The sequence below is a fragment of the Populus euphratica genome, unplaced genomic scaffold (assembly GCF_000495115.2).
Source record: "Populus euphratica unplaced genomic scaffold, PopEup_1.0 scaffold1.1, whole genome shotgun sequence".
NCBI lineage: Eukaryota > Viridiplantae > Streptophyta > Magnoliopsida > Malpighiales > Salicaceae > Populus > Populus euphratica.
The window spans coordinates 4,922,906-4,935,213 of record NW_011499845.1 but is presented as its reverse complement, the minus strand read 5'-3'; the positions used below and the strand labels follow the sequence as shown (position 1 = coordinate 4,935,213).

Here is a 12,308-nt window from a genome sequence, read left to right as displayed (position 1 = left end):
ATATATATATATATATATATATATATATATATATGTGCTGAAATGACAAGCTAGATAAATCAAAATAATACATAATTGGTATTTGATAACATAGCCCGCCTCCCATTTTATTTTCTACATAATCACTTCAAGAGTACAAATCTTCAAAAAGCAGGTAGAGCCGCCGGGCATCGCTTTTTAACAAGAAGGCTCAGATAGTAGGAACCTGTCCATTTTATCTAAGGAATCTACCGAGAATGATTCCCTATAAATCGAAGACCTATAAAGCTAATTAAGAAAAAAACAAGCCAAAGATTTTTCTGGGATTTTTTCTTTGAATTACTCGAGTTGCCAAATTAAATGTGGTAATCTCTTGTTAGTCCCCAACCTACTATCCATCTCTCAACTGGTCTACAACCCCCATCCTATGAAAACAATTCAGTCAAGTGCTTTTCTGTCTGAAACCAATGTAAAATCCCGACAGGAAACTTTTTAATTATCTCAACAAGTTATTACAAAAGGTGGTTAATTTGCATGGAAAACTCTTTAAAATCTTGATACAAGTTTTCGTTTTTTAAAGCATTCAAGACCTTTTTTTTTTAAAAAACAAATAAACAAACAAATAAGTTTGGAAGTCCTCAATGGACACTGATCGAGGTTTACCAAGGGTTTTTTTTTTTTAAATTCACTGGCACGTCATCAAGCTCAGGTCCCACCATATGTAAATAAACTAATAAAAGGCCCCACCGAAAACAAATCAAGGACTCCCTCTCCCTCCCCTCCCTCTCTAAAAACTCCCCCACCATTCCCTTCCTCCTCTAGTTCACACACAGTCTATCTTCACTCTGTGCATCTTAAAATATCTCTCTCTCTCTCTCTCTCTCTCTTCTCATCTCTTGATACAGATCCATTTTTGTTCTTGCTGAAAATGACGGACACAACAGATGATATAGCAGAGGAAATCTCCTTTCAAGGCTTTGATGATTACTGTAAACTGCTTAAGAATTTATTAAACGATGTGTTGCAGAGAGAAGTTGGTACTGATTTCGTCGAGAAACTTGAACGCAATCGCACTCTCGCTCAGGTCTTCTTCGTTTTCATCTACTTCTCCTTATTTTTATTAGAGAGAAGTTACTGTGATCGATGATCATTACTTTAAACTGGTCTTGATTATTTCTTTTTAGTGTTCATTGGATTTGTTTTTGGTGTGCGGATGTTGTCATCATTGTTTTGCTAGTTTCGCGTATTGTGTTTTTGCATGGATATGTTTTGTTGAGGAGAAAACAGTGGAAGCAAAATTAGTTGTTGTTATTATTATTATTATTTACTTGTTTGTTTATATCTGTGATTGCTAGCTTTTTGATAAATATTCTTTCGGTGATTACTTATTTTTTCTTACTACGTCTTATGCGATTTTCTATTTATTTATTTATTTTTAATTTTGCATGTTATACTAAGAAGTAATAGCTGTAATCAAAGAAAAAAAAAGCTAAAAAAATCATGTCCTTTTGTTACATATTTGCTAAAGGTAAATTTTATTTTTTTGAATTAGTATTTATTTTATACTGTTTTACTTCGTTTAGCCTCAAAGCTGTTGCAGTCTTGCAGATTGTGATGACAAGAAGAATCAGTGATTTATTTATTATTTTTTACTGGTATATTTTCCCTGCATTTTCATCGATTAATATTCATATATCGGGAGAAAAAATTAAGGGAAGTTTTTTTTTTTTTTGGTGTGTGTGTACGCGTGTATAGAGTGCTTGTAATTTGAGATTGGCGGGGATAGAAGACACCGCTGAGTTGCTGGAGAAGCAGCTGGCATCAGAGATATCAAAGATGACTTTAGAGGAAGCATTGACACTTGCTCGTGCTTTCAGCCATTATCTTAATTTGATGGGAATTGCTGAGACCCATCACAGGTACGTATAAGTTTCAGATAACTTTTGAAATTGAGCATGTTGACACTGCATAATGTATTCCTTTCATGCAGGGTACGTAAGACACGGGATTTGGCGCATCTATCAAAATCTTGTGATGTAGTCTTTAATCAGCTGTTGCAGGGTGGAACATCAGCTGACGAACTTTATGACTCTGTTTGCAAGCAGGTTTGTCTGTACTGGTATTTTTCTTTCGAGTTTTCTCTGACAGTTGGGTTGGTCACTGAAACTGACAATCAAGAAAGCAGAAGAAGTTTTCAAATCGCAATTTGTGTTTTTGGAAATTCTTACAAGTTTAGGGGACGCATCAACTGGATCAGCCTATAAAATTTTACCGGCTTCATTCAGCGGAGCCTTTTTTGCATGGTCTATAAGGACTAATAATTACCACCATGATTATGAGTTCTTTTATTTCCCTGAATATCTTAGCTACTAAATGGAACATATCAGTATTATATAATTGCAATTTTTAAATGCGATCCTGTTAAGTAGTTTCTAACAGTTCTTATATCATGTTCTTGTCCAAATCTTGTTCATGCAGGAGGTTGAAATCGTTCTTACTGCACATCCTACTCAAATTAATCGTCGTACCTTGCAATATAAGCACGTTAGAATTGCTGTAAGTTGTTAATGCCTTGGGCACCGATTGTTATGTTATATATGATAATATTAGATATTGCAACAATGTCAAGTGTTAACATTTTGGATGTGAACTTGTTCTATTTGCAGCATCTTTTAGATTACAATGATCGACCTGATCTTACACAGGAAGATAGAGAAATGCTTATCGAAGATCTGGTATGGTGTCAAACCTCAATAAGAGTCACAATCAACATTACAGTTAGAGCATAATGATCCAGTGTAAAATTATCTCTTCTTTTTTTCTTCGGTGGTTTATATTATTTTTTCTTTTGTAGGTAAGAGAGATTACTTCAATATGGCAGACAGATGAGCTTAGGCGCCACAAACCTACGCCAGCAGATGAAGCCAGGTCTGGTAAGCCAATTTACTTCTAAAATCTGATTAAAATAACTTACCTTTGGTTCTTTGGAAGTTTCTGTTACTTGGTGATGCCTGATGGGATCATATTTTGATAAACTCAGGCTTGCACATTGTGGAGCAGTCTCTATGGAAAGCAGTACCTCATTATTTACGTCGTGTCAGCACTGCGCTGAAGAAGGTTAGCTGTCATATGATAGTGTTTTCTTTCAAATGATTGTGAGAAGTTGGTTGACTTCTTGTTCTTGTATGTGGATTTGATCGCTGCATTTCCTTTCCCCTTAGCATACAGGAAAGCCACTTCCATTAACCTGCACGCCAATAAACTTTGGGTCTTGGATGGGGGGTGATAGAGATGGAAATCCAAATGTAACAGCGAAGGTGAGCCTTTCAAATTCATGATTGGGTTCTCTGGTATTTATCTGGGAAGAACTAATTTAATTGAAGAAAATATTCCCACTCATGGGTTGTGTATGACAGAAGTTGGTCCATTAATTTATCTAACAGGCACGTGTGAAGAATGATCCCTCTAATCATGTTGTAGTATGGTAATGTCATTTTAGGAAATCCATCTGTTTTCCTTGGAACAACTGATTTGCAATGTGGCTATTAGCACTCTACCAATTCATAGTGGCACTTCACCTTTATAACAGGAGAAAGTGGGGTTCCACACACGCTGGAGTGCTAGTAGAAGAATTCCTAATCTTTTCCTGTTATGCAGTACCGTTCCTAACAGGTATATAAAGTTGTTAACAGATTTTGCATTTCATGGGAAAAGCTTAGTAATTGACAAGGACTGATTTTCAATGTGGCTATTAGCACTCTACCAATTCATAGTGGCACTTCACCTTTATAACAGGAGGAAGTGGGGTTCCACACACGCCGGAGTGCTAGTAGAAGAATTCCTTATCTTTTCCTGTTATGCAGTACCGTTTCTACCAGGTATATAAAGTTGTTAACAGATTTTGATTTTATTGTTCCAGGTCACACGAGATGTCTCTCTTTTATCAAGGTGGATGGCTATTGACCTGTACATTAGAGAAGTTGATAGTCTCAGATTTGAACTATCCATGTCTCGCTGCAGTGATAAGTTGTCAAGAGAGGCACATGACATTCTAAAACAAGGTTCAATTCACTGGAAATTTACTTATATCATGTAAAAAATTTCTTCTGTGAACAATCTGACAAGTAACCATCTAATTAGATAGAAAAAAAAAGAGCCTGCCCTGATAGCTTGACATGTAATTGTTAGGTGCACTGTTCAGTTTCTAAACATATATAATAGTGATAATTTAGCTTGATTTGAGAATATTTTATCTTGAATGTTTGTTATTAAGACATAATATGTGAAGTGAGAGACAATACTCAACTGAATCACCTCTTGAGTTTCAATGAGTAATAGAAACTGTTCAATAGAAATTTTACTTGAGAGAATTGTTATGTGACAGCTGTTATTTACAGAGGATGGTCAGCATGAATGATGGTTCCATGCTAACATTTGCTAGTGCCTTCTCTATCTCAATTACGATTGATAGAAATTTTGTCATGGTAAAAGAATTGTTCATCTGAGTCAAAGTTGGTGTTGATCCTTGTGCAGAAAGACAAATTGTCAAGTTGCTCGGTGTCTTTCCTTTCATTTCTTCCTATGATATTTTTGTATATTAGATTGTATTTGTTGCCAATGCTACGTTGTCAACTTTGAAAATTTTTATTCCATCACTGGTCCTTTTCTCATGATAAGGTTATCAGGGATGATGGCTCATGGAAATTTTTCTGCCTTTCTGTGGTTATCTTCAATTCACATAGAACTTGATTTTTTGGTTTCATTGAACTGTTAGCTTTTGCAATGAAAATTTGTGTTTTTCTTTGGCTCAATGCCTGTCCGTGAAAGGGTAAAGACACCTGGAAAATGACTCTTGGTTTTTTAAAGTCACTGGTCATGCTCGGTGAGTTTCTAAAAGTTTTAACAGAAACTTGATACAGAGTAGTTCCTTTGTGGTTGAGGGATTTGTTCCGGGCTCAAGATTAGTAATAAATACTGTTTATATTTGAGTGTGTGTGTGTGTGAGAGAGAGAGAGAGAGAGAGAGAGAGAGAGAGAGAGAGAGTTAAATTCAAGATTGATAAAAACAAGTCATCCATGTCAATCATGTATGGTTCATGTCACATGATTTTTATGGCAATCATCAGGTGTTTTGTTCCACTTATAGTTTCTGATGGTTGGTGAATATTGCATGCAGAAACTTCTTCAGAGGATCGGCATGAGGGTTGGAATCAATTGATGAGCAGAAACCAAACAAAGCATCATGGCCAACAAACTCCATCTCTTCCTACACAACTTCCTGCTACAGCTGATCTTCCCTCCTGCACTGGTAAAGAAAAGCTGTCTCACTAATCATTTATAGTCATGCTTTCCCTGCAATTTTCATTAATAATGATATCTTATGCCAAGTCCCTTTTTATTCATTAGAATCACTATCACTGCTTCTTTTTTTAGAGTGATAACCAAACTTGGTCAAGTCATGTATGGCAATTTCAACTATCAATAACAAAGGTTTATAACTTCAATTTATCTCTTCGTGTAGAATGTGGTAATAATGGTGGATCACAGTATCCCAAACTACATCTTCCAGGGACTGGTTACTTGCCGTTGAATTGTCAGGTAAACTCACCTATCTCGTAGCAATTTTGTATAGATATTTCTCCTCTATCATTTCCAATAGTATTTTGAACTAAAATAGCATGTTTACTTTTTTTCTTGTTTTTATTTTTATTTTTTACAGGATGTTCAGGATTCTTCAAACTCAGAATCTTCATTCCAAGATTCTAGCCATGGCTCTTGCAAATCAATTACAAATGGAAGTGTTGCTAATTCTGACAGCCATCAATCAGCTCCAAGCCCACGAGGATCTTTCACCTCCAGTCAACTTGCTCAGAGAAAACTTCTCGCAGAATCTAAGATAGTAAGATCCAGCTTCCAGAAGCTTCTAGAGCCAAGTCTGCCTAAACGTCCTGGAATCGCTCCTTATAGAATTGTTCTTGGTCATGTGAAAGATAAGGTATTATTCCTTTCTGCAGCTTGAAATTTGTCAAACACTTGAAGTGTAGTACATGTAAAACCGTAAAACACATAATATCAATAAATGTTATAACAAATATAAAAAATCCAGTGTCTTGTTGAATGAAGTGAATGGCAGACTTTCAAAAGGTGCAGTCTGATTACTGCAATTTCAGTTCAGGAGTTCAAAGTTAATATGATTATTTCCTTCCCCTTAAATTTCAGGTAAAGAAAAAAAAGGAAAAATACAAACAAACTGTGATTTGAGCTTAATGGAGTTATTTTTAGGCAACACCCCACATGTTCTCTAAGCAGTCAATAGCATGGAGTCAATTTTTTTGAATAATCAACATAAGAGGGTATGGAGGAGAAGATATAAAATACAGGTGTAGTTGTATTGATTTTAAGTCAATAAAATTTGACTGGGCCCTGAGTTTTCAAGATATTTGCATTTGTTAATTCATAAAGAAGTAGATCAATGAAGATATTCTTAGCCAGACAATTTTTTTGTAAAGCATATACTTTTTTATGATTACTCTGAATTAACCTTGTGAAATCAATAGCATAAACTTTACTGAATAACTCATGCTTCATTGAGCTTCCTTCTCAGACGGAGTTTCTCAAATTGTTAAAATATGAGAGGGATTGATGAGTAGCTATTTCTCAAATTCTTAAATGTAGGGATTGATGAGTAGATTGACAATTTGGCATCCTCATTGTGTTTTTGATATCTGATGCGACTTCTAGCGTTGGGTGAATTAATATTGTGGGGTCAGTATGAAATAGCTGCTAATCAAGATACCATTTATTTAAGAAAAAGCTTATGGATAAAGGAAGTGTCATAATGGTTACCAATCAACATATTCATGGGTTTATTTTTATTTTTCAATGACTTTGGTGGTGATTCTCTTTAATCTGCTGAGGTGTTTTACCCATTTTTAACTGAGCAAGGCTTCAGTTTTTCAAAAATTTCAGTCATATGCTATATCATTATAAATATCGGTATACTATGTGTGGTGATCTCAGCTTATGAAGACTAGAAGACGGCTGGAACTTCTTCTCGAGGATCTTCCCTGTGAATACGAGCCTTGGGATTACTATGAGACAACAGACCAATTGTTAGAACCGCTGCTTCTATGCTACGAGTCTCTGGTAATATCTTCTGCATTATCATACCATTCTAGTTCCCCTCCTTTTGAGTTATAACTGAAAAGAATGAAAATATAACCGGCTTTACTTTACTTTATTCTTCACTTACTGATTTTTGCAGCAATCTTGTGGAGCTGGGGTGCTAGCAGATGGCAGGCTGGCTGACCTGATAAGAAGAGTTGCGACTTTTGGAATGGTATTAATGAAGCTTGACTTGCGTCAGGTGGGATTTGATTCGGGTTATAGGTAGTAAGGTAGCAATGTGCTCATGTAATATGATTTAACTGGACTTTTGGAATGCAACAGGAATCTGGTAGACATTCTGAAGCACTGGATGCAATCACCAAATATTTGGATATGGGTACGTATAGTGAGTGGGATGAAGAAAAGAAACTGGAATTCCTAACAAGAGAGCTCAAAAGCAAGAGGCCACTAGTTCCTTCCACCATCCAGGTAACGTGTTTAAATATCATGATAGCGTTAAAACCTGAGCAATAATTTTAATGGGCATAATCTACTGCAAATGTTCAATGGCAGGTCTATTGGGCTTAACCAATAGGTCATCAGCATGAGGCCTATGAGAAGGGTGTCTTTTGTTCTCTCGGATCCTATTTTGATGGGACCATAATTGAACAATGGCCTTTTTGAAACTTTTCTAATAATATTGTGACGAGGAAAGCTTATCTATTTAAATTTCTCTTTTGGAAAAAGACATGATGACAATACTTGAATAAACAATGTTTTTAATTGGTTTTAATTTTTGGAATTATGTATAGTTCAATCGCTTTATACCACATTAGTTTTGAGCTATAAAAGTAGCATGGAGATATTTTTATTTCTATTTTTTGGAGGTGAGTGCGGGTTGCCCAAGGTGGTAATTTTGGAAATAGTGCAATTTTTTTTGGGATCAATAATGTGGCTGAGCAGGATGAAAGTTTGGAATTGTATGACATTTGTTGACTACTGTTTGCATCACTTTCTTTTTCAAATCTTTTCGAGTGACCACATTCAGCCTTCTGATTTCTTTATAGGTAAGTAGGGGGGGTGTTTGAGAGTGTAATTGTGATTATTTTTTAAAATGTTTTTTACTGATAAATGTATCAAAATAATAATTTTATTTTTTAAAATTTATTCGATTATTTTTTATAGTGTTTTTTATTGATAAATGTATCAAAAAAATAATTTTATTTTTTAAAATTTATTTTTGATTTTAACATATTAAAATGATCCGAAAACAAAAAAAAATAGCAAAAAACAACTTGAATTTTAGCAAACCTTCATTTGGGCCGCACTTTCAAACAAGGGCTAACTATAACACACTTGCATTTGTTGTTCATGTCTTATTTCAGGTGGGGGAAATCATCTCTCTCTCTCTCTCTCTCTCTCTCTATCTATCTATTTAATGTATAATGTTTTCCAGCACAATCAAAGTTTGATGTATAATGTTTTCCAGCACAATCAAAGTGAAATCTGTTAAGTCCGATGTCAAAAGTTAAAAATAATATAAATTCGAAGCAATTGTGAATCTCTTAGAAACAAATTTGTAAAGAGACTTACAAATGCATCCCTGCTTAAGACTAGCATATTTTTTTTCATAAATTCTGCAGGTATAATTTAAAGGAGCATACAAGTGATAAAAGATGTTAATGTAAAAATAGATCTACCCTGTACAAACATGTACATTCACTAGACAAATGCATTTGACAGAGTTAAGCCCTAAAAAGCTGTGGAGGAAATTCCTAAATTTGCTCTTGTGAACAAACATTAATTTCCAAATTGATTATTGTGTTGATATTAAATTATTTTGGTGAAATATCATGATCTTAAAAAGTGTTTGGGAAAAATGCAATGCAACTTATTTCTATGTGAAAATGATGCATTCTTGTATTTCGGCTTTGTCATTTTCTGTACAAATATTAAGTGAAAGTATCTTTTTGATCCTCGATAATTTTGAACTAACTATTTTGGAATTATTTTTGCATTAGTTTGTCAGTGTGGTTGGATTGTATGAAGCGTTTGGTAAGTAATTGAAATTACCATAGAATTCATGACCTTTTGTTGAGTTGAGAATATGATATTTTCTTTTCAGAAAGCCTTGCAATGGATGCATTTTATGCACGCTCCCTTTGTCTATCTTTTGGTTTTTGTACCTGTATGCCTCCTTTTAATTTGTTTTTTGGCAGGTCACTCCTGATGTCAAAGAAGTTCTGGATACATTCCGTGTTGCTGCTGAGCTAGGGAGTGATTCGCTTGGAGCATATGTGATCTCTATGGCATCCAATGTATGAAAAACTGCTGCTACCCAGTCACTTATTTATATATATATTCTAAGATAATATTACTGTCATATTTGGGTTTAATAGCAGAATATGCGAAAAAACATTAACATTGTCTTGCATTTTTTTTCTTGCTGGGCCAGCGATGTCCTTGCTGTGGAGCTTTTACAAAAAGATGCCCGTCTTGCTGTTAGTGGTGAGCTAGGGAAACCATGTCCTGGAGGAACGTGAGTTTATGCCTCTTTTATGTTCATATATTGCTCTGTAAAATGCATTTCCTTGTTTATTCTGTCATTTGTTCATAGGAATGTATGGTCACAGCATGGAAACAAGATCAACAATTTTTTTATGTTGTATTGTTTCATTTAATTTATTTAATATGGTAATGTGTAAATGCTAGCATGCTCGCTAAAAAGAAGGCATTCTTTTATTTACCTAAACAATTGAAATTGTGCAACATGTTTATTTACAGTTTTGATTTTTAGAATAAAGTGATGTCCTGTTATTATATAATGGTGTCATTTGCAATTGTGATTTAGTGACATAAGTGTTTATCCATTGCTGGTACAACAAATTTTTTTCCAAGTATGTTTTTTTAGAGTATTTGAGATAATTTCTCAGTCACGTACACCAGTTTTTTCTAAACAGCTTCCTTTGTGCTTGGATCTTTTTATTGCTGATTCTGCGAGCCTGCTAATATTTTCCTGGACCTGTGGTTTGACTATTTGGTTAGGTTCTATATTTGACCTGAGGGTATATCACTCAATTCTCATTTTATAATCCACTGAGTTTATAGTAAGTAGGAAACAGAGAGTTCTGCGACCCTTTTGGCATGATACTTCGGGTAATGAAATAAAAAGTTTACACAGTATTAACAATAAACATTCTCACAAAATCTACACTTGTCTTGGAATAGGCTGCGGGTGGTTCCTTTGTTTGAAACTGTGAAAGATCTTAGAGGGGCTGGTTTGGTTATCAGGAAATTATTATCAATTGATTGGTACTCAGAGCACATTATAAAGAACCATAGCGGGCATCAGGAGGTATTCATTTTAAAAGTCATTTTCAAATTGATTTTAGTAGATCCTTAATGAAACTCTAATCGCTCGTATACTTCCCATGAACAGGTGATGGTTGGATATTCTGATTCTGGTAAAGATGCTGGGCGCTTCACTGCTGCATGGGAACTTTACAAAGCCCAAGAGGATGTTGTGGCAGCATGCAAAGATAATAAGATTAAAGTAACACTATTCCATGGACGAGGAGGGAGTATTGGCCGTGGCGGTGGACCAACATATCTTGCCATTCAATCCCAACCACCAGGTTCAGTAATGGTAAGTTACCTATCTGTGCATCATGCATGCCAGTAATCAGTTAGTTTGGTCCCATAACGTATTCTATTTTCCCCTTCTAGTTTCTTTTTTCTGTTGAAATTTGTAAATGTTGTTATTGCTAGGCTCCATCTTTTAAGACCAGAACACGTATAATCAATTCTCATATCCGAACTTGTAGACTGTCTTAAGTATTTAGGCTTCTGACAGTCAATGTTGGATGTCCTTTCAATCGGCAGGGTACTCTTAGGTCTACTGAGCAAGGAGAAATGGTGCAAGCCAAATTTGGGCTGCCACACACAGCTGTCAGACAGTTGGAGATATACACAACTGCAGTTCTACTTGCAACCTTAAAACCCCCAGAACGACCTCGAGAAGAAAAATGGCGTAATCTCATGGATGAGATTTCAAAAATCAGCTGCCAAAGTTACCGGAGCACGGTGTATGAAAACCCAGAGTTTCTTGCCTACTTTCACGAGGCTACTCCACAAGCGGAGCTTGGTTTCCTCAACATAGGAAGCCGACCCACAAGAAGAAAGAGCTCAACAGGAATTGGACATCTTCGTGCCATTCCATGGGTGTTTGCCTGGACCCAAACAAGATTTGTTCTTCCAGCATGGCTTGGTGTTGGGGCAGGTTTGAAGGGAGTTTGTGAGAAGGGACACACCCAAGATTTGAAAGCAATGTACAAAGAATGGCCTTTCTTCCAATCTACTATAGATCTTATAGAGATGGTTTTGGGGAAGGCAGACGTTCCTATAGCGAAGCACTACGATGAAGTCCTTGTTTCTAATAAGAGCAGGAGAGAACTTGGTGCTGCACTCAGAAGAGAACTCTTAACAACGGAGAAGTTTGTATTGGTGGTTAGTGGGCATGAGAGGCTATCAGAAAACAACCGGAGCTTGAGGAGGCTCATTGAGAGCAGACTCCCGTATCTCAATCCAATGAATATGTTGCAGGTTGAGATTCTAAAGAGGTTGAGAAGCGATGATGACAATCATAAACTCAGAGATGCACTGCTTATTACTATAAATGGTATTGCTGCTGGTATGAGGAACACGGGCTGACAAAAATCTTAGCAGCTTTATGATTTTACAACTCGGCGAATTATATTATGGCTATTCCTATGTTCTCTTCTTTTCCCTGTTCTCTTCTTATTTTTATACTTTTTAGGGCTATCATTTGATGGCCTAGTTGGGAGTATGGTATCTGTCCAAGAGATGGAAGTTCTTATGAAATGTTATGCGGATAATAATACAATTAAGTGGATTTCGTTTCTTGAAATGCAAATCACTTAATTCTTTCGACCGATTTTGTAAATTATGGAAATGACTCAAACTTTGTATGCTCACTTGCAATTGTCTTCTTTTTCATCAATAAACCCTGCCAGACTAGCGTAGCTGGGTCAGGTCTTACTCCTCGGAGGAGGGAGAGACCTGTAAGGAGAAGACCTGTTTGGAGGAGGGGGAAGAGATCTGTCATTGGGCTTAAAAAGACAGGTTCTGGGCCATATCTGGGCTGGCTTTGTATTGCTGTGCAACCCGTGGTCTCAAGAAAGCGAAAGACAGCCGCTGCTAAGA

General features: G+C 36.0%; 1 protein-coding gene across 2 annotated transcripts in view; it reads left to right on the top strand.

Moving 5' to 3' along the window:
* The window catches only part of LOC105123436 (phosphoenolpyruvate carboxylase 4-like), a 20,795-nt gene extending 8,716 nt beyond the window's left edge, over positions 1-12,079 (top strand). Inside the window, exons 2-21 of one of the 2 annotated variants that reach the window (XM_011023037.1) lie at positions 865-1,063; positions 1,735-1,898; positions 1,970-2,084; positions 2,458-2,535; positions 2,646-2,714; positions 2,834-2,912; positions 3,020-3,096; positions 3,201-3,296; positions 3,899-4,040; positions 5,155-5,286; positions 5,500-5,576; positions 5,698-5,973; positions 6,999-7,124; positions 7,243-7,344; positions 7,428-7,574; positions 9,305-9,403; positions 9,536-9,624; positions 10,314-10,440; positions 10,525-10,731; positions 10,968-12,079. In XM_011023037.1, the coding sequence (XP_011021339.1) occupies positions 908-1,063; positions 1,735-1,898; positions 1,970-2,084; positions 2,458-2,535; positions 2,646-2,714; positions 2,834-2,912; positions 3,020-3,096; positions 3,201-3,296; positions 3,899-4,040; positions 5,155-5,286; positions 5,500-5,576; positions 5,698-5,973; positions 6,999-7,124; positions 7,243-7,344; positions 7,428-7,574; positions 9,305-9,403; positions 9,536-9,624; positions 10,314-10,440; positions 10,525-10,731; positions 10,968-11,795 (3,186 nt within the window). In that variant the 5' untranslated portion in view covers positions 865-907 and the 3' untranslated portion in view covers positions 11,796-12,079. Of the gene's footprint in view, positions 1-742; positions 1,064-1,734; positions 1,899-1,969; positions 2,085-2,457; positions 2,536-2,645; positions 2,715-2,833; positions 2,913-3,019; positions 3,097-3,200; positions 3,297-3,898; positions 4,041-5,154; positions 5,287-5,499; positions 5,577-5,697; positions 5,974-6,998; positions 7,125-7,242; positions 7,345-7,427; positions 7,575-9,304; positions 9,404-9,535; positions 9,625-10,313; positions 10,441-10,524; positions 10,732-10,967 lie in introns of those variants that run through there. The other variant, XM_011023028.1, reaches the window with a different exon arrangement.
* Positions 12,080-12,308: the final 229 nt, after the last annotated feature.